At 39.2% G+C, this 27,184-nt stretch overlaps 1 protein-coding gene across 1 annotated transcript in view; it reads left to right on the top strand.

The window, feature by feature from the left end:
- Positions 1–27,184, top strand: part of ITPR3 (inositol 1,4,5-trisphosphate receptor type 3) — a 579,835-nt gene that overhangs the window by 408,354 nt on the left and 144,297 nt on the right. Inside the window, 8 exon segments of the mRNA XM_053706861.1 lie at positions 719–876; positions 878–919; positions 1,122–1,146; positions 1,149–1,254; positions 14,078–14,207; positions 15,630–15,720; positions 17,181–17,350; positions 21,008–21,179. Of these exon segments, the coding sequence (XP_053562836.1) occupies positions 719–876; positions 878–919; positions 1,122–1,146; positions 1,149–1,254; positions 14,078–14,207; positions 15,630–15,720; positions 17,181–17,350; positions 21,008–21,179 (894 nt within the window).

The following is a 27,184-nucleotide window of genomic DNA, read 5'->3' as shown; positions in this document are numbered from 1 at the left end:
TGGAAATGGCAAGCTAGGATGCATGCCCAGATTTGCTAATTTTCTATACAATAGTTCCATGGTCTCATGACTTTTACGAAATAGAGGATTTTAATCTCATGCTTTTATCTCCACCATAACCTAAATGAGTATTGCTTTTTCTCTGGAAATAAGCTTCACCAAGCAGCAATTTAAAACTGGTCTTTTGCTTGATGAGAGTTAAAAAAACAAAAAACAGCTGTCCATAATTTTTTTTATTGCTGCACTCACCATATAAAGGGGATTACTTTGTTAAAAACAGTACCAGGAACCAAAAAGTGTGAGATAATGTATATCTGATTTGCATATCTTACCCAGAGTTCACTGGTGCATTGGTAACAGTATACAGAGTACTTCTGGGAAAAGGCATGCATGGGTATTTGCCTAGATTTGCTAATTTTCTATTCAATAGTTCCTTGTCTCTTACGTTTATGAAATTGAGGATTTTAATCTCATGCTTTTATCTCCACCATAACTCAAATGAGTATTGCTTTGTCCCTATACTAGAAAAAAAATAAAAAACAGGATGCTTTAGTTGCTTTAATATGCACTATGGTCTAAAATCCTATTCCCTCATTCTTTCTGTAACTTTTATCATTAGGGTGTCATTGTGCTGTAACAAAATAGAAACTCAGTTGTGACCTGGGCACATGTTGAATACCTGTTGATAAGGTAGACTCTGTCTTTAATCTTTTCCCAGCAAAGAGTCGGAGTATTTCCCTTCCTATGGACTTAGACACCCATGTCAGTTCTTTGTTAAATAGCAACTCAAGTGCCCTACAGCGAAACCAATCTACTTATAACAAGACTACATCTACCAGAGCTTTCACACGTGCAAGCGCCACACAGAATCAGTGGGGACTACAAGAACATTGTAGAGAAACTCGCAGGTTGGTGAGAGGTGACCTAGATGGACCTTGACATGGATTATACTATACAAGACAAAGATAAATTTATCATAATCATTTTGCTTTTTTTAATGTATTTTTAAGTTGCTTTTAATTAATGTGAAATTTTTGGTGATTCCAAATAGACTAAACCTGTCTGTTGTATTGATGACTTGTGGCATTATATTAATGACTGCTTCTTCGTCCTGCCCTTAGGATATCATAAACATTCTGGAGGAGCGTCTAAGCCTCTTGTAGAAGCAGAGCTGTCTGTTTAGTAGACGTTTCTTCAACACCCTGAACTGCTTTTCGTAGATGGAACTGATGCTCGGTTACGATGTGAGAGTTGGTTGGCTTCATTTCCAAGTTAGTAACTGGTATCCCTGGCACCATAGAAAGTGAATATCACAATGAATGGATCAAAAAGAGTGGAGATCAGTACCGTACACAAGTTATATAACTGGAAAAATTATATCTACCATAGTAGTTCAAAAGCCAAGCACATACAACCCCAAAAAGTAGGGACACTATGGAAAATGCAACAAAAAAAAAAAGAAAAAAAAAAAGAGTTAATTTTGAATTTACCCTATACTATATTGAAAAACACATTATTAACGCATTGGTTAAAGTTTTACTTTGGAATTTAATGTATTTTTGAAAAAATGTACACTCATTTCAAATCTGATGACTGCAACAACATTCCAAAAAAGTTGTGGACAGTCGACCTGTTTACCACGCTGTGTAACATCACCTTTTTCTTTTAATAACACTTATTAAGCGTTTGGGGCAGCTGATGATACCAGTTGGTTAAGTTAAGCATGCAGAATTTACCCCATTTCATCCATTTTGCATATCTTCGGCTGCTCAACTGTACGGGGCCCTTTGTTGCCCTTATTTCTCTTGTAAGGTGTATCCAGTCCACGGATCATCCATTACTTGTTGGATATTCTCCTTCCCAACAGGAAGGGCTGCAAGAGGATCACCCACAGCAGAGCTTGTCTATATAGCTCTCCTCCCCTAACTGCCACCTCCCAGTCATTCTCTTGCAGCTCTCGACAAAGCATGGAAGCAGTTAGAGAGATGTGGTGTAGTTTAGTTTATTTTTCTTCAATCCAAAAGTTTGTTATTTTTAAATGGTACTGGAGTTGTACTATTTTGGTCTCAGGCAAAAAATAGAAGAAGAGTCTGCCTGTGGTCTCTAATGATATTAGCAGGTTGTAACTAAGATCCATTGCTGTCTCAACACATAACTGAAGAGAGAGGTAACTTCAGCTTGGGGAATGGCGTGAAGGGTATCCTGCTATGAGGTATGTTGCAGTCTAAATTTTTCTAGAGAAATGTATATGCTAGAAAATGCTGTTGATAACGGATTTATTTGATATTTACTGAAATATAAAACGTTTGCTGGGAGTGCTTAAACGTTTTTTATAATGCTTTTGGTGATAAAACTTTATTGGGCCCAGTTTTTTCCACATGGCTGGCTAAATTTTGCCTAGGAAAGTTTTGTTAGGCCTCTCACTGTGTAGACAGGAAGTGGGAGGGGCCTAATTTTGCGCCTAGATGCGCATTAACTTTTAGCAGACTGAGACATCCAGTTTCCCTGAAGGAGTTCCCTGAATGCTTAGGGACCTCTCTTAGAAGGGTTTTGGTGCTTTCCAAAGGTGGTTTGTATGGTAAGGTAGAGCCTCAGCAGAGCTGTGGCAGTTTGTTGTGACTGTTAAAAAACGTCTATTTCGTTTTTTTTGATCCATTTTGAAAACTAAGGGGTTAATCATCCTTTGCAAGTGGGTGCAATGCTCTGTTAGCCTATTATACACACTGTAAAAATTTCCTCGGCTCGTAGAGTTTCCGCGTTATCTGCCTACAGTGTGATTCCCCTTATCTGATCTTCCATGCAGGATAAGGTAGTTTTGCGTACCAAACCTGGGTTTTTACCTAAGGTGGTATCTAATAAGAATATCAATCAGGAGATTGTTGTTCCGTCATTGTGTCCTAATCCTTCTTCAAAGAAGGAACGTCTATTACACAATCTTGACGTGGTTCGTGCTTTAAAGTTTTATTTACAAGCTACTAAAGATTTTCGTCAAACATCTGCTTTTTTTGTTGTCTACTCTGGGAAAGAGGAGAGGCCAAAAGGCTTCGGCAACTTCTCTTTCATTTTGGCTAAGAAGTATAATCCGATTTAGCTTATGAGACTGCTGGCCAGCAGCCACCTGAAAAGATTACAGCTCATTCTACTAGAGCTGTGGCTTCCACACGGGCTTTTAAAAATGAGGCTTCTGTTGAACAGATTTGCAAGGCGGCGACTTGGTCTTTGCTTCTACCGGAGGCTATTTTTGGGAGAAAGGTTTTACAGGCAGTGGTACCTTCCGTTTAAGTACCTGCCTTGTCCCTCCTTCAGTCCGTGTACTTTAGCTTTGGTAATTGGTATCCCACAAGTAAAGGATGATCCGTTGACTGGATACACCTTAACAAGAGAAAACATAATTTATGCTTACCTGATAAATTTATTTCTCTTGTGGTGTATCCATTCCACGGCCCCACCCTGTCATTTTAAGGGCAGGTATATTTTATTTTTTAAACTACAGTCACCACTGCACCCTATGGTTTTCTCCTTTCTCTTGCTTGTCTTCGGTCGAATGACTGGAGGTTGGCAGTTAGGGGAGGAGCTATATAGACAGCTCTGCTGTGGGTGATCCTCTTGCCAGCTTCCTTTTGGGAAGGAGAAATATCCCACAAGTAATGGATGATCCGTGGACTGGATACACCACAAGAGAAATACATTTATCAGATAAGCATAAATCATGTTTCTTTCATGTAATTAGCAAGAGTCCCATGAGCTAGTGACGTATGGGGATATACATTCCTACCAGGAGGGGCAAAGTTTCCCAAACCTCAAAGATGCCTATAAATACACCCCTTCACCACACCCACAATTCAGTTTTACAAACTTTGCCTCCTATGGAGGTGGTGAAGTAAGTTTGTGCTAGATTCTACGTTGATATGCGCTCCGCAGCAAGTTGAGCCCGGTTTTCCTCTCAGCGTGCAGGTGAATGTCAGAGGGATGTGAGGAGAGTATTGCTATTTGAATGCAGTGATCTCCTTCTACGGGGTCTATTCATAGGTTTCTCTGTTATCGGTCGTAGAGATTCATCTCTTACCTCCCTTTTCAGATCGACGATATACTCTTATTTATAATACCATTACCTCTGCTGATTTTCGTTTCAGTACTGGTTTGGCTTTCTACAAACATGTAGATGAGTGTCCTGGGGGTAAGTAAATCTTATTTTCTGTGACACTCTAAGCCTATGGTTGGGCACTTTATTTATAAAGTTCTAAATATTATGTATTCAAACATTTATTTGCCTTGACTCAGAAAGTTTCAACATTCCTTATTTTCAGACAGTCTGTTTCATATTTGGGGATAATGCGTTTGAATCAATCATTTTTTCTTACCTTAAAAATTTGACTTTTTTTTCCCTGTGGGCTGTTAGGCTCGCGGGGGCTGAAAATGCTTCATTTTATGGCGTCATTCTTGGCGCTGACTTTTTTGGCGCAAAAAATCTTTTCTGTTTCCGGCGTCATACGTTGTCGCCGGAAGTTGCGTCATTTTTTGACGTCCTTTTGCGCCAAAAGTGTCGCGTTCCGGGATGTGGGCATCATTTTTGGCGCCAAAAAGCATTTAGGCGCCAAACAATGTGGGCGTATTATTTGGCGCCAAAAAATATGGGCGTTGCTTTTGTCTCCACATTATTTCAGTCTGATTTTTTCTTTGCTTCTGGTTACTAGAAGCTTGTTTATTGGCATTTTTTCCCATTCCTGAAACTGTCATTTAAGGAAATTGTTCAATTTTGCTTTATATGTTGTTTTTTCTCTTACATATTGCAAGATGTCTCACGTTGCATCTGAGTCAGAAGATACTTCAGGGGAAATCGCTGTCTAGTGCTGGGAACTACCAAAGCTAAGTGTATCTGCTGTAAACTTTTGGTAGCTATTCCTCCGGCTGTTGTTTGTATTAATTGTCATGACAAACTTGTTAAAGCAGATAATATTTCCATTAGTAAAGTACCATTGCCTGTTGGCAGTTCCTCAACATCTAAGGTGCAGATTGTTCCTGATAACATAAGAGATTTTGTTTCTGAATCCATCAAGAAGGCTATGTCTGTTATTTCTCCTTCTAGGAAACATAAAAAAATCTTTTAAAACTTCTCTCTCTACAGATGAATTTTTTAAATGAACATCATCATTCCTGATTCTGATGACTCTTCTGTTCAGAGGATTCTGTCTCAGAGATTGATGCTGATAAATCTTCATATTTATTTAAAATGGAATTTATTCGTTCTTTACTTAAAGAATTACTAATTGCTTTAGAAATAGAGGATCTGGTCCTCTTGATACTAATTCTAAACGTTTAGATAAGGTGTTTAAATTCTCCTGTGGTTATTCCAGAAGTTTTTTCCTGTTCCTAATGCTATTTCTGAAGTAATTTCGAGAGAATGGGATAAATTGGGTAATTAATTTACTCCTTCTAAACGTTTTAAAGCATTATATCCTGTGCCGTCTGACAGATTAGAATTTTTGGGACAAAATCCCTTAAGTTGATGGGGCTATTTCTAACCCTTGCTAAACGTACTACTATTCCTACGTCTAGATGGTACTACTACTCTCGTTTAAAGATCCTTTATATGGAAAATTGAAATCCTTTCTAAGAAAAGCTTATCTAGTGTTCAGGTAATCTTCTTAGACCTGCTATAACTTTGGCTGAGTTGCTGCAGCTTCGACTTTTTGGTTGGAGGACTTTAGCGCAACAAGTAACAGATCAATGATTCTCATAATATTATTATTCTTCTTCAGCATGCTAATAATTTTATCTGTGATGCCATTTTTTTGATATTATCAGAGTTGATGTTCAGGTTTATGTCTCTAGCAATTTTAGCTAGAAGAGCTTTATGGCTTAAAAACTTGGAATGCTGATATGGCTTCTAAATCAACTCTACTTTCCATTTCTTTCCAGGGTAACAAATTATTTGGTTCTCAGTTGGATTCCATTTATCTCAACTGTTACTGGTGGGAAAGGGAACTTTTTTACCACAGGATAAAAAATCTAAGGGTAAAAAACAGGGCTAATAATTCGTTTTCGTTCCTTTCGTTTCAACAAAGAACAAAAGCCTGATCCTTTCATCCTCACTAGCAGTTTCAGTTTGGAAACCATCTCCAGTCTGGAATAAATCCAAGCCTTCTAGAAAGGCAAAGCCTGCTTCTAAGTCCACATGAAGGGTGCGGCCCTCATTTCCAGCTCAGCTGGTAGGGGGCAGGTTACGTTTTTTCAAAGAAATTTGGATCAATTCTGTTCACAATCTTTGGATTTCAGAACATTGTTTCAGAAGGGTACAGAATTGGTTTCAAGATGAGACCTCCTGCAAAGAGATTTTTTCTTTCCCGTGTCCCAGTAAATCCAGTGAAAGCTCAAGCATTCTGATTGTGTTTCAGATCTAGAGTTGGCTGGAGTAATTATGCCAGTTCCAGTTCTGGAACAGGGGATGGGGTTTATATTCAAATCTCTTCATTGTACCAAAGAAGGAGAATTCCTTCAGACCAGTTCTGGATCTAAAAATATTGAATCGTTATGTAAGGATACCAACGTTCAAAATGGTAACTGTGAAGGACTATCTTGCCTTTTGTTCAGCAAGGGCATTATATGTCCACATAGATTTACAGGATGCTTATCTGCATATTCCGATTCATCCAGATCATTATCAGTTCCTTGAGATTCTCTTTTCGTGGACAAGGCATTACCCAGTTTGTGGCTCTGCGTTTGGCCTAGCTACAGCTCCAAGAAATTTTTACAAAAGTTCTCGGTGCCCTTCTGTCTGTAATCAGAGAACAGGGTATTGTGGTATTTCCTTATTTGGACGATATCTTGGTACTTGCTCAGTCTTTACATTTAGCAGAATCTCATACGAATCGACTTGTGTTGTTTTCTTCAAGATCATGGTTGGAGGATCAATTTACCAAAAAGTTCATTGATTCCTCAGACAAGGGTAACTTTTCTGGGTCTTCCAGATAGATTCAGTGTCCATGACTCTGTCTTTAACAGACAAGAGACGTCTAAAATTGATTTCAGCTTGTCGAAACCTTCAGTCACAATCATTTCCCTTCGGTAGCCTTATGCATGGCAATTCTAGGTCTTATGACTGCTGCATCGGACGCGATCCCCTTTGCTCGTTTCACATCTGCGACCTCTTCAGCTCTGTATGCTGAATACAATGGTGCAGGGATTACACAAAGAGTATCTCAATTAATATCTTTAAAGCCCGTTGATACCGACACTCTCTAACAGTGGTGTGACAGAATCACCATCGTTTAATTCAGGGGGTTCTTTTGTGCTTCCGACCTGACTGTAATTTCAACAGATGCAAGTCTCACAGGTTGGGGAGCTGTGTGGGGATCTCTTACGGCACAAAGGGAGTTTGGGGAATCTCAGGAGGTGAGATTACCGATCAATATTTTGGAACTCCGTGCAATTTTCAGAGCTCTTCAGTCTTGGCCTCTTCTGAAGAGAGAATCGTTCATTTGTTTTCAGACAGACAATGTCACAACTGTGGCATACATCAATCATCAAGGAGGGACTCACAGTCCTCTGGCTATGAAGAAGTATCTCGAATTCTGGTTTGAGGCGGAATCCAGCTCCTGTCTAATCTCTGGCGGTTCATATCCCAGGTATAGACAATTGGGGAAGCGGATTATCTCAGTCGCCAAACGTTACATCCGGGCGAATGGTCTCTCTTCACCCAGAGGTATTTCTTCAGATTGTTCAAACGTGGGGACTTCCAGAAATAGATCTGATGGCCTCTCAACTAAACAAGAAACTTCCCAGGTATCTGTCAGATCCAGGGATCCTCAAGCGGAAGCAGTGGATGCAATGTCACTTCCTTGGAAGGATCATCCTGCCTATATCTTTCCGCCTCTAGTTCTTCTTCCAAGAGTAATCTCCAAGATTCTGAAGGGAATGCTCGTTTGGTTCTGCTGGTAGCTTCCGGCATGGCCTCACAGGTTTTGGTTATGCGGATCTTGTCCGGATGGCCTCTTGCCATCCGTGGGACTCTTCCGCTACGACCAGACCTTCTGGTCGCAAGGTCCTTTTTTCCATCAGATCTCAAATCCTTAAATTTAAAGGTATGGAGATTGAACGCTTGATTCTTAGTCAAAGAGGTTTCTCTGACTCTGTGATTAATACTATTTACAGGCTCGTAAATCTGTATCCAGAGAGATATATTATAGAGTCTGGAAGACGTATATATCTTGGTGTCTTTCCTCATAATTTTTCTTGGCATTCTTTTAGAATTCCAAGAATTTTACAGTTTCTTCAGGATGGTTTTAGATAAAGGTTGTCCTGCAAGTTCCTTGAAAGGACAAATCTCTGCTCTTTCTGTTCTTTTTCACAGAAAGATTGCTAATCTTCCTGATATTCATTGTTTTGTACAAGCTTTGGTTCGTATAAAACCGTGTCATTAAGTCAATTTCTCCTCCTTGGAGTTTTGAATTTGGTTCTAGGAGCTCTTCAAGCTCATCCATTTGAACCTATGCATTCATTGGACATTAAATTACTTTCTTGGAAAGTTTCTGTTCCTTTGGCAATCTCTTCTGCCAGAAGAGTTTTCTGAATTATCTGCTCTTTCTTGTGAGTCTCCTTTTTCTGATTTTTTCATCAGGATAAGGCAGTGTTGCGAACTTCTTTTGAATTTTTACCTAAAGTTGTGAATTCTAACAACATTAGTAGGGAAATTGTGGTTCCTTCATTATGTCCTAATCCTAAGAATTCTAAGGAGAAATCATTGCATTCTTTGGATGTTGTTAGAGCTTTGAAATATTATGTTGAGCTACTAAGTCTTTCCGAAAGACTTCTAGTTTATTTGTTATCTTTTCTGGTTCTAAGAAAGAGGCCAGAAAGCTTCTGCCATTTCTTTGGCATCTTGGTTTGAAATCTTTAATTCATCTTGCCTATGTTGAGTCGGGTAAATCTCTGCCTCAAAGGATTACAGCTCATTCTACTAGGTCAGTTTCTACTTCCTGGGCGTTTAGGAATGAAGCTTCGATTGATCAGATTTGCAAAGCAGCAACTTGGTCCTCTTTGCATACTTTTACTAAATTCTACCATTTTGATGTATTTTCTTCTTCTGAAGCAGTTTTTGGTAGAAAAGTACTTCAGGCAGCGGTTTCAGTTTGAATCTTCTGCTTATGTTTTTCATTAAACTTTATTTTGGGTGTGGATTATTTTCAGCAGGAATTGGCTGTCTTTATTTTATCCCTCCCTCTCTAGTGACTCTTGCGTGGAAAGATCCACATCTTGGGTAATCATTATCCCATACGTCACTAGCTCATGGACTCTTGCTAATTACATGAAAGAAAACATAATTTATGTAAGAACTTGCCTGATAAATTCATTTCTTTCATATTAGCAAGAGTCCATGAGGCCCGCCCTTTTTGTGGTGGTTATGATTTTTGTATAAAGCACAATTATTCCAATTCCTTATTTTATATGCTTTCGCACTTTTTTCTTATCACCCCACTTCTTGGCTATTCGTTAAACTGAATTGTGGGTGTGGTGAGGGGTGTATTTATAGGCATTTTGAGGTTTGGGAAACTTTGCCCCTCCTGGTAGGAATGTATATCCCATACGTCACTAGCTCATGGACTCTTGCTAATATGAAAGAAATGAATTTATCAGGTAAGTTCTTACATAAATTATGTTTTTTGTGCTTCATAATGTGCCACACGTTCTCAATCGGAGACAGGTCAGGACTGCAGGCAGCTCATGCTAGCACCCGCTCTCTCTGCTTATGCAACCCATGAGATGTAATCCGGGCAAGATGTGGTTTGGTTTGGCGTTGTCCTGCTCTGGAAATACAGGGTATCCCTGGAAAAGACGACGTCTGGATGGCAGCAAAATGTTTGCTCCAAAATGTATACATATCTTTCTTTCTGCATTAATGGTGTAACTGATGTGCCAGGGGGCACTGAAACCCCCCCCCATACCATGACAGAAGGACGCTGGCTTTTTGGACCTGATGCTGATAACAGCATGGATAATCCTTTTCCTCTTTGGCCTGGAGAAACAAACAGCTGTTTTGTCCTAAAAACTATTTGAAATGTTGACTTCGTCAGACCAAAAATACTATTCCACTGTGCTACCTGTCCATCTCGAGACCAGAGAAGTGGGTGTGTACTACTTCTTGACTGTGTTGAATTATGGCTTCGTGATTTGCATAGTAAAGCCTTATCTTGCATCTGTGGATGCTAGTGACGACTGACAAAGGTTTATCAAAGTATTCCCCAATTTTCAAATGAATTTTTTTTTTTTTTTTTTTCCATATTGTCCCAACCTTTTTTCGGAATGGGGGTTGTACATATGAATACTTTATATATTTATAATATTTAAAATTGTATTTTTATTCCTCTTATTCCTATTTTTGTTTTATTCACATTTTCCCTATCTCCATGATATTTCATACAGCATAAACAAGTTAAAAAGGGCCTGGTAAAACTGAGCAAAAGGGTTTGGATGCTACATTAATGAGTAAACTTAGGTTTATTCTTCAACAAGGACACAATGGAAAGCAAAATATATAAAGAAATAAATTGGAAAGTTTTTTTTTGATGCATGCTCTGTCTGAATCATGAAAGTTACATTTTGATTTTAGTGCCCTTTAATCCATAAACTCACATTATTGCTGATGAGTGCCTTGGTGTGTTTGCGTGACCTATTAGTTTCCTAACAAAGTAGTAAACTCTAGATATTTAGTGCAGAAACCATTAGCTTATACAGGACTAGTTTCAAGTGTACGCGCTAAGTTTATTGCGTGCCCGTAAACGGGCAAATTCACCTGTTTACGGGCACGCGATAAATAACCAGCCAATACAAGTGGTTGGTTATTGCTACTGCAAGGTCACAGTAGCAATTAGTGCTCCGAAAATTAATCATAGATCAGATATGGTATTACGAGTAGAGGGCAAATATTTCACTAGCAAAATCACAATTTTGTGCTCCACTTGTAAACTGGCCCACAATGTGTTATACAGCCTGTTGCCCAGTAGGCTCCAAGAAGTAAAGTTAAACAACAGTGTCAAACATATGTTGCTAGTGCTATACAATACCTGCTAAAGAGATAATACTAGCACTTTAAAGACACTAACTGCTAGATTTAGAGTTTTGTTGGTAAAGACCCGCGTAGCTAACGCAGCTTTTTTTCCTACCGCTGCTTCCAAACAACGCTGGTATTTAGAGTTGTCTGAAAGGCTGCGTTAGGCTCCAAAAAGGGAGCGTTAAGCCGAATTTACCGCCACTTCAACCCTCAATACCAGCGTCGTTTATGGTAGCGGTAAGCTGGCAAAACGTGCTCGTGCACGATTCCCCCATAGGAAACAATGGGGCAGTTTGGGCTGAAAAAAACCTAACACCTGCAAAAAAGCAGCGTTCAGCCCCATTGTTTCCTATGGGGAAACACTTTCTAAGTCTGCACCTAACACCCTAACATGTACCCCGAGTCTAAACACCCCTAACCTTACACTTATTAACCCCTAATCTGCCGCCCCCGCTATCGCTGACACCTGCATTATACTATTAACCCCTAATCTGCCGCTCCGGCACCGCCGCAACCTACATTATACCTATGTACCCCTAATTTGCTGCCCCTAACATCACCGACAGCTACATAATATTTATTAACCCCTAATCTGCCCCCCCCCCCCAACGTCGCCGCCACCTAACTTCAAGTATTAACCCCTAATCTGCTGACCGGACCTGGCCGCTACTATGATAAATGTATTAACCCCTAAAGCTAAGTCTAACCCTAACACCCCCTAAATTAAATATAATTTTAATCTAAATAAATAAATTAACTCTATTAACTAATGTATTCCTATTTAAAACTAAATACGCTACCTGTAAAATAAACCTATTATAGCTTACAATATAACGAATAATTATATTGTAGCTATTTTAGGATTTATATTTATTTTACAGGCAACTTTGTATTTATTTTAACTAGGTACAATAGCTATTAAATAGTTATTTACTATTTAATAGCTACCTAGTTAAATAATTACAAAATTACCTGTTAAATAAATCCTAACCTAAGTTACAATTAAACCTAACACTACACTATCAATAAATTAATTAAATAAATTACCTACAATTACATACAATTAAATAAAAACTAAATTATAAAAAACAAACAAACACTAAATTACAAAAAATAAAAAAAAGATTACAAGAATATTAGGCTAATTACACTACTCTAAGCCCCCTAATAAAATAAAAAAGCCCCCCAAAATAATAAAGGTCCCTACCCTATTCTAAATTAAAAAGTAATCAGCTCTTTTACCAGCCCTTAAAAAGGGCTTTTTGCGGGGCAATAGCACCAAAGTAATCAGCTCTTTTGCCTGTAAAAAAAAATACAAACCCCCCCCCCCCAACATTAAAACCCACCACCCACATACCCCTACTCTAACCCAAACCCCCCTTAAATATACTAACACTACCCCCCTGAAGATCTCCCTACCTTGAGTCGTCTTCACCCAGCCGGGCCGAAGTCTTCATCCAATGGGCAGAAGAGGACATCCAGGACCGGCAGAAGTCTTCATCCTATCCGGGCAGAAGAGGACATCCGGACCGGCAAAACATCTTCATCCAAGCGGCATCTTCTATCTTCATCCATCCGGAGCGGAGCGGGAGCCATCTTCTTCCAGCCGAAGTGGATCCATCCTCTTCAACCGACGCCTACGAATGAAGGTCCTTTAAATGACGTCATCCAAGATGGTGTCCCTCGAATTCTGATTGGCTGATAGGATTCTATCAGCCAATCGGAATTAAGGTAGGAAAAATCTGATTGGCGGATCCAATCAGCCAATCAGATTCAAGTTCAATCCGATTGGCTGATCCAATCAGCCAATCAGATTGAGCTCACATTCTATTGGCTGATCGGAACAGCCAATAGAATGCATGCTCAATCTGATTGAATCAGCCAATCAGATTTTTCCTACCTTAAGGCCTCTGCACTAAAATCTTTCTCAGCTTTTTATATTGTCATGTACTTCTTTGAAAAGTTTATAAATTATTTGATTTTCATGCTCTCCTCAGTTTCCAGAAATTGTTCCCTAATTATCTTTCTCATATGTATTGATGTTTTACCCATACTGAGAACCACAATAACATTGTAAAGAAAAAGTATAAAAATAAATAATTTCACGGTTAAAAACAGAGTTTGAAAGGGACATTAAGGGGACAGTCTAGACCCAATACATAATTTTGATTAGTTATAGTTACATACCAGAAACTTGTCCCACATCTATAAGCTTGTAAGAAGTACATGAAACATTTAAATATTCATAGTTTGTTAGGAGCCAAAAATGGCCCGCCAAGCTCCACCCACCTATTGAGTGTATATTTTGGTATGTTAAAGGGACGCTGACCAAATTTTATCTTTCATGATTCAGATAGAGCATGCAATTTTAAGCAACTTTCTAATTTACTCCTATTATCATTTTTTCTTCATTCTTTTGCTATCTTTATTGAAAAGCAAGAATGTACGTTTAGAAGCCCGGCCCATTTTTGGTTCACAACCCTGGGTTGTCCTTGATGATTGGTAGATAAATGCTGTCCAGTTTTCTAAACCAAAAATTGGCTCGCTCTTTTAGCTAGATGCCTTCTTTTCAAAAAAAGATAGCATGAGAACAAAGAAAAATTGATAATGGGAGTACATTAGAAAGTTGCTTAAAATTGCATGCTCTGTCTGAATCATGGATGCAAAATTTTGTGTTTAGTATCTCTTTAAGATTCTCCAATCATAATCAAATCCTAAATATGTTTTCCTATTCGGACAACATATTTAGAAATAGCTAACTGAAAAATATTAAACGTTGCACCACTAAACTGTCATACAAGGAAAACCTCTAACTGGACATGGAGCTTGGTGGAAATTTTTGATAATTATTTAAAGGTTTCATGTACTTCTTACAAGCTTATAGATGTGGAACCCATTGCAAGATGCTTGTCTGGTATGTAACAATAAATAATAAACAATAAGTATTTGGTCTTGACTGTTCCTTTAAAGAAATAAATGACACTAGTGAATAAGTAGAATATCCCTTTAAGAAATAAGTATCAAGTAAAGGGGATGTCATTTTTTTTACAGACTTATCCAGCACACTAAAAATCTGATGTCTACAGAAGAGAAGCTGTGTATCAAAGTATTACGAACTCTCCAACAGATGCTTATGAAGAAAAATAGCTATGGAGATAGGGTGAGGATTTCTATGCATATGCATAACAGAAATTATGATTTAGCTTAGAAAGCCAATCAGTTGTGAAATATTATTTATAATGTTGTTATTATATATATGCTGAGAGAAGTTGTTTCATCCTCCAACTCTTTTTCATGTTGTTTGAGACAGAAATATGGAATTATAAAACTTTATCGAACATGATAAGAGGTCCTGAGACTGTAACAATGAATATAAATATGTTTATCTGAACTAGGGGCATGATGTATTAGATATGTCCTTGTCTTCCTTTCTGACAGTAAAGATTAATTCAACTAAATTAGACCCCAATCTTCAACAATCTTCCAATTAAAAAAAATAAACACCTAAAACTAGATTAGTCGACAGAACAACTGATGTGCTGTTATTTGTGCTTATGCAAACAATAACACATAATAGGGCGTTAAAAAGTTGTTCGTTAAAATGTGTTTGGTTAAGTGTTGAGCTTGAGTGCAATTTGAAATCATGCTCTGCATTTAGCACATTTGAAAACCAGCTATTAACTGTTGTCATAACATTAAAGGAATATATAAAAGAACGACTGGAGTGACATTTTTGTGCTCCATCAGCTAGCACTTAACCCCATATCCAACATTCATTTTGGTGCAGGTTATCCTAGAAATCTATTATCTGATGGAAAGAATGCATTTCCTCTGTGTGGTATGGATATTGTAGGGTGTACTATACTACAGAGCAAATGATATATTGTGTATTAACTATGGACTTGTATAGCTTGAGCTTCATCAATGTTAACAAACCTATTGCATTTTTGCACTCTACGTGTAATCTGGCCCATAGATTTCAAAAGCAGATACAAAACAAAAAGGCCAATCATGCCATCTTAATTAATTGCAAGGATAGCCTTATGCATATTCCAGGTATTCTTAAATTCCCGTACAGTCTTTGTCCCTTAACGTATATTTCTGTTTTTGTGAAGTTGTCACTCCTGTGTAATTGTGTGTTGAATCCTTTGTTATGGTATAGCCATTCAATGCCAGTGGTGCAAGAAATAATTTTAAGATGTATAATGTGTACCTTACTCTTAACCCACTTATCAGTTAAGGAACATTTAACGCAGTAGAATTACATAATTATTAAGTGCATAATAAAAAGACAATGATTTTTATACCTACTCTGAATTTCAAAAAAGCAGTAGATTTTCTTTCTGACATCAGCCAATCACAGACTAGTATACATATACCCCTGTGAGCTTGTGCACATGCTCAGTGTGATCTTGTTCCCCAGAAAGTGTGTATAGAAAAGAGACTCTGCAAAATTTGATAATGGAAGTAAATTGGAAGAGTCTTAAAACTGCATACTCTATCTGAATCATGAAAGTTTATTTTGACCTTGAGTATCCCTTTAACACCATCATTTACCCCACTTTTTCTTTGTACCTTACAGGGAAATTTACTTAGAAAAGCCCTTCTCAGTAATTACCTCCAAAGCAAGAAATCTAGTGCCAAAGGCGAAGTAGCTGACATCTCTGTCACTGGTAAGCAAAATATTTGCTCTGAAACTGAATCCTAACTGCATTTTGTAAGATAATCACTTCATGCATTGTACTTAAAAAAGTATATGATGAAAAATGAGTATTTGTATATGTCAAAAATATTTTGTTTTTCCTAAAACATGCATCAAGCTGTAATTTAAAGTGAAGGTAAACTTTGATGAATGAAAGCCTGTTTTTTAAAATACTATTAAAAACAGGGGCACTTTCATTCATCAAAGCTTAGAATGCAGCCGTTTTGATTAAAAACTTACCTTTGTTTTTTTGCAGCCAGAGCAGCTTCCACACCCGGAGATCCTCTCTTCACACGTCATCAGTGACTAATCCAGCTTCCTCAATCACGACTTTCCCCCAAGGGGAGTCATTGCCTGAGGCCATGCCGTGATTAGAGGAAGCTGGATTAGTCATTATTGACGTGTGAAGAGAGGATCTCCGTTGGGGGAAGTTGCTCTGGCTGTGAAAAAACAAAAGGTAAGTTTTTAATCAAAACGGTTGCTTTCTAAACTTTGATGAATGAAAGTGCCCCTGTTTTTAATAGTATTTTTAAAAAACCGGCTTTCATTCATCAAAGTTTACCTTCACTTTAACCTGAAACTAATACTGCAAAATTAGTACAGTTGTTTACTTCATTCTATTGCTCATTGGCTGATAAGGACAGCTCCCACAACTTTGTTGGCAGAGAGGGACATGCCTCTGCAAAGCTGCCAACAAATATTACTTTATTCATGACTTGAACATATATTTAAAAAAAAAAAAAAAAAATTGTAATACATTTTGAATTGCCCTGTTTTATATGAAACAAAGAAAAACGGAGTGTTAATAATGTCCCTTTAAATCTCAAATCTCTGGAAGAATATACTTTCCAAATGGCTATTTCTACCAAAGGGAACAATATTTCCCTGCTTTCCAGTTAGCCACATTTGTAGTCTTTTATTTATTATACAATTCTCATAATAGGACTGTGATTGACTTTAAAGGGAGATTAAAGACCTTAAAATTTTATAGAAAAAAGTTATGCATAATGAAACAACTTTGCAATATATTTTCATAATTTATTTTGTCCCTTTTTCATGTAATTTAGCTCAGAAAATTGAACCATTTCTACTTCTTACGACTCGGAAATGCACCTGCTGACTCAGCTTCATTTCTGTCTCTGATTGGCTTTAGCTTTATACTTTATACTAACTTTATGGCAGTGCATATCCTTGTTGTCTGTGGACCTAAAGCCCTGATTGGCTCTTCAAAATAAGGGCCAATTTGGCTGATATGTTATTCTATAGCAACAAAACAGGAATTTCTTTGTAATTAAAAGGTGTTTACTTGTCAATTTAAAGAGCAATGTTTAACCTTTTTACTGTAAACTGCAAAGGTTTAGTACTGTTGGTTGTCTCATTCATATGAATTTCTTCTATATATATATATGTGTGTTCATATTCTCCTTACAGGTCAGGACCAAGACTGGTCCATGATTGCATCGACCCAATGTAAGCTTGATCGAGAAGGTGCCACCAAGCTGGTTACTGATCTGATCATGAGTTCAAAGAATGATAAAATCTTTCAAGAAAGTATATTGCTGGCCATTAGATTGCTGGACGGAGGCAACACAGAGATACAGGTATTCCACCATGTGAACTACAAGGCTTGGTTTGTGCCCAGCTAAATGAAAAGAGAGGATGTCTCACAAAATACATTTGTCAATACAATAGTTGGCATTTGTCATTGATAGAAATAACAGAAGTGACATTTACTAACGGAGTGCCCATTCTAATCAATCAGAAATTCTGATATTTATTTAATGCCTCTAATATAGACTGTTGACAATGGCATAGATTCATATACAGTCATAATGTTGCTGAGGGACCTTGTTTTAAAGGTGAGATCATGTTATATATATGTTGTTGTTTTTTCAAGACCTGCAATCCGCTCCTATGCTCAGTAACAGCACAGACCCACCAACTGCCCTCTGTACTTTTACAACCCTTTCGCTGAATTTAAAGGATCAGGATAATAAGTCATCAGGCGTGTGCTATTACTGAGTGTAGGAGCAGGCGGCACTTTTTCTAATTGGTTGTATTACTAGGCTTGCAGGGCTCGAAAAAAGACGCTCATATGGGGTTCAAAATAAGGATACAGAGGAACGCTGGAGTGACTGCAAAGGCAACAGCAGGATTAATTTGTTTGCACTTAGCATCGTGTACATTCATTTTATTTATAAGTGTCTGTTAATTATGACACACACTTATCCGATCAGAGAAAGCATTATTTACCCTGTCCCAAGAAACCAGCACCATCCCCTTGCATCAAAAGTGGAGTATTTGATTTACTAGAATGTTATGCAATATGGTCCAATTGTGGGTGTTAATAGTTACGTTTTTAGCGAAAAGAGGTTTATTGCGGGTGTTTGCAAACGTCAGGTTTACCGCTCGTTTTACAAGTTGAAAGTAAACACCGAGATTTGCGCTAGAATGATTACTGTGTTCTAAGTGCTATGGTTAACTGTTTTGTGAAACATAATAGCAACATAAAACACATCAAAAATACCTTACAAAGTACAGTTTACACTCATAATAATACCATCTAATAAATATTCTTACAATAATATGTACAAAAAAAAGTTATAAAGGCTCAAATATATGAGGTCTCACGTCTTAGAAAAAAAAGTCAGACAAAGGGCTTTAACATAGAGATACATACGTATATATGTGTAAATATGTATATGTATCTATATACAGTATATGTCTATATATGTGTTCACTTGTATTTTAGTGTTATACTGTGTATTTACTGTAAATATTTCACATTCCAATGTTCTGCACATAGCAGAATATGTTCTAGGTATTTTTAAATAGATATTCCTATATATATCTATAGAAGGAATGTTTCAGCTCCAAGGATAGATAAAATACAATAAAACCAATAAAGGTATCTTATGAAAAGTCCACAAATGACAATAAGGACACTTGAAAATATTCTGGTAGGTATTCCACTTACTAGAAATTATCTTAATGTTATGAGGTAAATTGCGCATCTGTGAGGGAGAGACCTCCAGTGTAGTCAGAGAAAGAGTTCTAGTGCTAGTTGTTCCTTCTTCACCTCCTAGAGTATGGTAAGATTCGTCTTATGATCCCCTTATATTCTAAGAGTGGAGTCAGCTGAAAATATCTTGTAATTCCCCCAGTGTAGTAGTTTAAATCATGAAAAAAACATATGAGAGGAGTAGAGATAGTGTAAAGATAGTGTAATAATGCTTTAATAAAATACCACAAAACAACACAACACACTTGCGCTCACATTTAAAAACCTCAATACTATGAGGTATTTTAAGAATGTTAAAAAATATACTGTCCCAGGTAGGAGTATATAAAATCTGTTACTCAAAAGTGCTTGAAACACAAAACAATGTCCCTTCCGGCACTAAAAAGTACCTAAAAACGTGTTTCTAAAGTTCCTTTTCTCCTTCCTCAGAGGGTATATATATATATATATATATATATATATATATATATATATATATATATACATACAGTATTTTTTACAAAAGTGAGTACACCCCTCACATTTTGTAAATATTCTATTATATCTTTTCATGTGACAACACTGAAGAAATGACACTTTGCAACAATGTAAAGTAATGAGTGTACAGCCTGTATAACAGTGTAAATTTGCTGTCGCCTCAAAATGACTCAACACACAGCCATTAATGTCTAAACCGTTGGCAACAAAAGTGAGTACCCCCCTAAGTGGAAATGTCCAAATTGGGCCCAATTAGACAATTTCTTTGAGAAATAGACATATGAGTGCTGCCAGCATTGCTGCGGAGGTTGAAGGGGGTGGAGGGGTCAGCCTGTCAGTGCTCAGACCATACGCCACACACTGCATCAAATTGGTCTGCATGGCTGTTGTCCCAGAAGGAAGCCTCTTCTAAAGTTGATGCACAAGAAAGCCTGCAAACAGTTTGCTGAAGACAAGCAGACTAAGGACATAGATTACTGGAACCATGTCCTGTGGTCCGATGAGACCAAGATAAACTTATTTGGTTGAGATGGTGTCAAGCGTGTGTGGCGGCAACCAGGTGAGGAGTACAAAGACAAGTGTGTCTTGCCTACAGTCAAGTATTATGGTGGGAGTGTTATGGTCTGGGCCTGCATGAGTGCTGCCGGCACTGGGGAGCTACAGTTAATTGAGGGAACCATGAATACCAACATGTACTGTTACATACTGAAGCAGAGCATGATCCCCAGCCTTTGGAGACTGGGCCGCAGGGCAGTATTCCAACTTGATAACGACCCCAAACACACCTCCAAGTTGACCACTGCCTTGCTAAAGAAGCTGAGAGTAAAGGTGATGGACTGGCCAAGCATGTCTCCAGACCTTAACCCGATAGAGCAGCTATGGAGCTCAAGGTCTCTAACATCCACCAGCTCCGTAATGTCGTCATGGAGGAGTGGAAGAGGACTCCAGTGGCAACCTGTGAAGCTCTGGTGAACTTCATGCCCAAAAGGGTTAATGCAGTGTTGGAAAATAATGGTGGCCACACAAAATATTAACACTTTGGGCGCAATTTGGACATTTCCACTTAGGGGTGTACTCACTTTTGTTGCCAACGGTTTAGACATTAATGGCTGTGTGTTGAGTTACATTTTGATGAGACAGCAAATGTACACTGTCATACAGGCTGTATACTCACTACTTTATATCGTAGCAAAGTGTAATTTCTTCAGTGTTGTCACATGAAAAGATATAATGAAATATTTACAAAAATGTGAGGGGTGTTCTCACTTTTGTGGGATACTGTGCATTTATATATATAATAAAAAATATATATATATATAGGTATAGCTATATTGTACTAAAATACCATCAGATATATGTAGAAATATGTATTTATGAATAAATAAAACATATTCTGTTATGTGAAGAATATTGGAATGGGAAATATTCATATTTTCATGTTGGGTTAGCGCACTTGAGGATATGCGATCGTGTTTCCATGCGAGTAGGTTTTTTTCCACTTTTTTAGCTCCATTGACTTCTAGGGGGATAGGGGGAATATGTTACTGTGCAAGCAATATTCTAAGTTCAGCTTTTTTCGAGCAGCAGGTTAGCACGCAAGGATAAAAAGTTTACTTTCAACTTGTAATACGAGCGCTACCCAACACGTGCAAAAAGCTTACTTCTAGCAGAGTTAGAACTCGAGTGGGAGCATTAAATAACTCTCCACTTGTAATCTGGCCCTATATGTCTTATGTGTTTCATCTTTCTCACTACACAGAATTCCGTCTACAACCTAATGAAAGGGGACAATAAATCAGAGAAGTTCTTTAAAGTTTTAAATGAAAGAATTAAGAGTGCCCAGCAAGAAATAAAATCCACCATGTCTGTGAATATGAATGATTTGGGAATAAATGAATCACTCGAGGTTAGCCCTGACGCAACACAAAAAGGTAAGCAAGATCTAGAACTCTTATCAGCTACTTATTTTAAAAGTGCATCTGCTGCAGAGAACATTGTTAATGTGTATAATAATATATATTATCCCTGCCTCATTATTTAAATTTTATTCTTAAACGGGGAGAGTCCAGAGCTGCATTCATTACTTTTGGGAAATACAGAACCTGGCCACCAGGAGGAGGCAAAGACACCCCAGCCAAAGGCTTAAATACCTCCCCCCACTCCCCTCATCCCCCAGTCATTCTTTGCCTTTAGTCACAGGAGGTTGGCAGAGAAGTGTCAGAAGATTCAAGATAGTTTCTTATGGAGGGTAGTACTATTCGAAATGGGACTGGGTTTTAAGTAGTCCTGTCAGCCTCTCAGTGAGAGCATAGATGAAAGAGTCCGGAGATGCAGAGAGAGTCTTTCTGCGAAACCATCCCGACTGATATTAACAGCTTCATAAGCAATCAGCGTTGAAGAGTTTCGCTGTCTGCTTCTTTACTCAAGTCCATGTCAGAAGCAACACTACTATCTGTCACACTTGAAGGGCCGTGTTACTGTTCCACGGCGTAGATTCCGGTAAGATTGTTTAATTTTCCTTTTCAATATGGAACTCCTTTATCTTTATGGAATCAAGGGTTAAATCTCCTCAGGGGGGTTATTGAACAGTGGGGGACTTTTAATTATGTTTGTTATGTGATTCTGTCTGCTTATGTGTAGTGATACTTGGGCTCATGGCTATTACGGAACATACCGGCCTTTTTGAGCTGCGCAGTTCTTGTGGATTGGCGCACTTTTCTTTGGCCTACATGGTGCACCTTGTGACCGGGTGTGGTCACATTTTTGTTTTTCATTTCAGTATTCCTGATCGTGTGGCGGCGGAGAGAGTCTCTTTTTCTCTACTTGTCTGGGTCATAGGAGGTGGTGAGTGCCCCAGCCATTGGGGGTGTAAGGTGCCGTTTGTTTTTTGTCCATAATTTTAAATAATCAAGTTATGTAGGATTCTGATTTTTTGGAGACTTTTTTCAGATGTGTCTGATTCAGATTCTGCTTCTTGCGAAGAATATGTGGGGGCCCGGGTGATCCAGCCCCATGAGTTATGTTCCGTATGTCATTTTAGAGTGCTCTTTTCTCCCAATTTGGAGAGCTTAGAGTCCGCTGAGCCTTCCGCCACTGAGGATTTCGTATCCCGTGAGGCACGTTTCCTAGATCCTTCGGTTCCTACGCAGGCAGGTGTCCCAAATGCCGTTACCCCTTCTCCGGAAGGTGGCTTGTTTCCTCCAGAGGTTACTGCACGGTTCCGCATGGCCATATCTATGGCGTTGGCGCATTTACATCTTCCAGGAAGATCTTGTCCGTGTTCTTTTAACCAGGGTCCGTCGGACGTGGGATCGTCTATCGGTTCAGCCCTCTGGGGAAGCGGTGTCCCCTGAGGCTTCAGGGGTATAGCCTTCGGGGCCGGGGTCGTTAGATGCCCCGGCGGAGGTGAGTCTTTCCTTCTGATTTAGACTAACGCGCCTTCGTGTCCTACTGAGGCATGTGTTGGCAGCGTTAGAGGAACCCAATTCGAACGTGTCGTTGGTTCCTCAGTCTTCTGCTCCAGGCGGAAAGCAGTGTTAGACGAGTGGGGGGGATGAAGATCATTCTCCTTGTCATCTAACCTTTTTTTGTGTATCTCATTCCCAGTTCTGAGCTTTTGGGGAATCGGGTCTCTGACTGGCTGGTCCTGTTAGTGTGTCCATTCTTCCTGGGTGTTCACCTGCGGGTGCTGCCTTCCTTTATTTTTATCCAGTTAGGATGTATTTTATTTCTTTTTTTAGACTCAAGGCTGTTGTAGTTTTTCCCTTTGGAAAACTTTTTATTCTTTGGGATTTGATACTGGCGATTTTGTGGTCGCGATAGCTGTACTACCGCAGAAGTTATATTAAAAAAACAAAAACAAAAAACAAAGAGTTGACATGGTTTAGGTCTCAGAGCCTACATGTCTACTGTTTAATTAGTCTAGCCCTGCTAGGGATTAAACCTTTCAGTGGCCTTGAACAGTTCTGTCACGCCCTGTAAATCAGGCTGGTCCTGATTGGGTACTAGTTATATCTGTTCCTTGTGGCTCATATGAGACACGTTGTGCCTTTGACAATGGGCTGGTCCTGTTTGGGTACTGTGTTTGCTTACTTCTTGTTAAGAAGTTGTTTTCTTGTTCTACAAGTTATGAAGGCCCTTCTATCCTAGATGTAGGCTGGTCCTAATTTATTCATCCGGGTGTGGCGTCTGATGTTTTCTGTACTCAGTCCTGGTGTCCTGTCCCTGCATAGCTAGCAGGGTTAGCTGGGTTTGTGGATCCTGCTGTGACAGTATACTTGAGGTTTCCTGAGGTCCTTTGGTTCTCCCCTTCGATAGAGGAGGGGGTTAAGATGACTCCATAGAGATCTTCCGTACCTGGTTTCGGGGTTTTTTCTTCTCCTCTATGGTACTTCATTCTGGATTGCATAGTCCTGATTAATCCCGATCTCTTTTGACAGGACCTCTTCCTTATGGTCGAGGTTGGTTGTGTACTTCATTCCCCCTTTCCTTAGGGTCAGTCTTCCTGTCGTCTGATGGAGTAAATCCGGTCCTTAGGGTCCGCTTTTCTTACGATATCCTTTTCTGATCCTATCATTTTTGGGATCTGGGGTATTGTATGTTGTCTCTTTTATTTATGTACTGTTGCTCCTGCTTGGCAGTTAGGAGTTTTAGGATGCTCGTTCATTCGTCAATTCCTTAAAGGGACACTGAACCCAAATTTTTTCTTTCGTGATTCAGATAGAGCATGCAATTTTTAGCAACTTTCTAATTTACTCCTATTATCAATTTTTCTTGATGCTCTTGCTATCTTTATTTGAAAAATAATGCATCTAAGCATTTTTATTAGTTTAGAACTCTGGACAGCACTTTTTTATTGGTGGATTAATTTATCCACCAATCAGCAAAAACAACCCAGGTTGTTCACCAAAAATGGGCCGGCATCTAAAATTCTTGTATTTCAAATAAAGATACCAAGAGAATGAAGAAAATTTGATAATAGGAGTAAATTAGAAAGTTGCTTAAAATTTCATGCTCTATCTGAATCACAAAAGAAAAAAATTTGGGTTCAGTGTCCCTTTAAGCAGTAGGGGCCCCCGGAGATTGATCCAGAGTGGATCTTTAGAGACTGTCATATTCTCTCAAACAGAGATTACATTCTAGTTTGAGTTCTGATCTCTTTTTGGTCCTGCCTTCTTTTTATTTGGTGGGTGTGGATCCGAGAGGCCCGTTGGGGATGAATACTTACATGGGAGATCAGGGTTTAAGACCCCGGGGGGGCATGGCTGTGATTGCATCAACTTTGGTGCAAGGTCATCTTCAGATGGAGTACTCTTGTGCTTGTTCCTCAAGGGTTCTTTGTTGGTTCCGGCTCTGGGTGTACAGTCTTTTAACCTAGTCCTGATCTTTGACTGGATATTTTGGTTACTCTGTTTCCAGATCTCATAGACATTGGATCTGGCCGGTTGAGTAGCAGGTTGGGTTCCCTGATCCTGGGAAAATCTCCTTGTTCCTACTGGCGGCTTCTTTTCCTTCCTTCCGGAGAAACGTGAATTTCTCTACTGAGCTGTAGTGGTCGGAGGGTTTCCTTAGCTGCCTAGCAAGCGGATTTGCAGTTTGAAAACCAGTTGCCGCTTTTTGCGCCTTGCATGTGGGCTAGCAGGTTGTTGGGTCTTCGATTTTCTTCTATTGGGAGAATCTGATCTACTGCATTAATCCTGTTGGCTACTTCAGAGGTCGTTTTTCTCCTCTGATCCCGGAGTTAGGTGGGGTTTGCCTCCCTGCTTTCCGTGCAGGACGTCATGAGTTTGTGTCCACCTGGAAGGTTGGATTTTCATGTAGCATACCATTCTGATAGTCGAGGGTCTCGCTTGGTTGAGGGTACCTTCCCCTCCAATTCTGAAGGGAAATGTGGATAGGTACTTTGGAACCTGAGCTAGTCTCTCTGGGGGTTCGTGCCTCTTCCTCTTTCTTTTTCCGGGGGATCTCGTGGCTGAAGATTCTCTGGGCCTGGTCATTAAGGGGAATTTTTGTTCTCCCTGCTCCATTGGACTTTACCAGTCACGTCGGTGCTGGGACTGTTTTGTTGAGCAGTGACCGCCTATCACGAGGGGCTACAGAGCGCTCCTTCCTTACGTGATACCTTCCCTCTGCGAGTTGCTGTTTTTTTTTTTTCATTCTTGGTCAGGGTGCTGTCCACCCTTCCCTGTGTCCTGATAGGGGGGAAGTTGATCCACACTGTTTTTCTGAGTTTTTTCTCCCCCTGGATGGTTCTGGTATGACTTTCCTATTTACCTTGTTGTCCAGTTTTTGTAGGCTTGACGGCTTTTGACTGGGGCATTAACGGATATTCTTATCTGTTTTGTCTGTTCTATTCGGGTGTTCAGTTTCTTAGGGCTGGATAGCGCTCTATGATAAGGTAGAGGGCTCTACTTTTTGTCCTTTTAGGACTTCTGTTCTGGTTAGGACTTTACTTTGGTTCCTTGAGATCCATGTAGGAGGTGGTCTGGAACTTTCCTTCTGTTGCTCTCCTCTGTCGGTAGAGTATTTTCTACGCAATTTTGTCCTAATACAGCCATGTATTTCGCTCATTTTGAGTTATGCTAGGGGCTTCTTCATTGGTTTGCCCCTGATTTTGGGGGGTTTGTTTTGGTGGTCTTTTCGGACTTCCTTATCTGATCTTCCTTTTTCTGGAAGATTGTGAGGGGAATTTTGGTGTCCCCCTTCCCATTGGTCAGGGAGAGGTTTTCCCTTGGCGGGCTTTGAGTCAGAAGGATTTTTGTCTCCTCAGAGGTTTTGTGCTCAGTGGAGTCTAGGGATCTGAGTGGTCTGTAGCAAGGCTCTTTATGGTTCTACCTGATGGGCAGTTACTGGGTCCTCTTCCTTTTTGTCCTGTGTCTGTGGACGCAGTTTTTTTATCTGGAGTTTGGGTTATATCAGGCTGTGGTGCCCTCAGAATGGGCTGCCTTTTTGTTCCCGCCCATTTTGCATTCAGTGTCCTCTATAGCTTGGGTATTGTTTTTACAAAAGTAATGAATGCAGCTGTGGACTCTCTCCCGTTTAAGAAGAAAAAACTTAAATTATGCTTACCAGATAATTTTATTTTCTTCTGACGGGGAGAGTCCACAGCTCCCCGCCCGTTTTGTTTTCACCCTGATATTTCTCCACTTTCATTCATCAAAGTTTACATAGTTTTCACCCGTTTTGTTTAAATACTTACCTTTTCATCTTGAAAGCCGGACCAGCGATTCCCCCGCCTGCTGCTCAACTCTTCATACATCAGAAATGAAGAATCTGGCTTCCTCCATTCACGGCATGGCCTCGGGCAATGTTTGCTCTGGGGGAGAGCCATGATTGGAGGAAGTCGGATTCTTAATTTTTGACGTATGAAGAGACGAGCAGCAGGCGGAGGAATTGCTGCTCCGGCTTTGCAAGAAGAAAAGGTAAGTATTTTTAAAAAAACTGGTGAAACTTTGAATGAAAGTGCCCCTGTTTTTAATAGTATTTTTCGTCAAAGTTTACATTCACTTTAAGGGACATGAAACCAGATAGAGCATGCAATTTTAAACAAATTTCCATTTTACTTCTTTTATCTAATTTGCTTTATTATCTTGTTATCCTGCTAGCTGAACACATTGGTAAGCCAGTGACAAGAGGCATTTATGTGCAGCCACCAACCAGCAGCTAGCTCCCAGCTCCTAAACCTACCTTGGTATGCGTTTTAACAATGGATACCAAAAGAGCAAAACAAATTAGATAATAGATTGGAAATTGGAAAGTTGTTTAAAATCATATGCTCATCATTTTGACTTTACTGTCCCTTTAAATTAGCTCCTGCACAAATCATACAATAAACCATGTAGCATGTTGTATCTTGTAGGGTGAACTCCAGAATTTCTGGTAGCAGTGGGGAAAAATCAAATTTAATGCTGAAAAAAGGAGATTGCAAAAGTAGTCA

Source organism: Bombina bombina, chromosome 3 (assembly GCF_027579735.1).
Source record: "Bombina bombina isolate aBomBom1 chromosome 3, aBomBom1.pri, whole genome shotgun sequence".
Taxonomy (NCBI): Eukaryota; Metazoa; Chordata; class Amphibia; order Anura; family Bombinatoridae; genus Bombina; species Bombina bombina.
The sequence above is the reverse complement of the archived record's forward strand: the minus strand, read 5'-3'. Positions and strand labels throughout refer to the sequence as shown.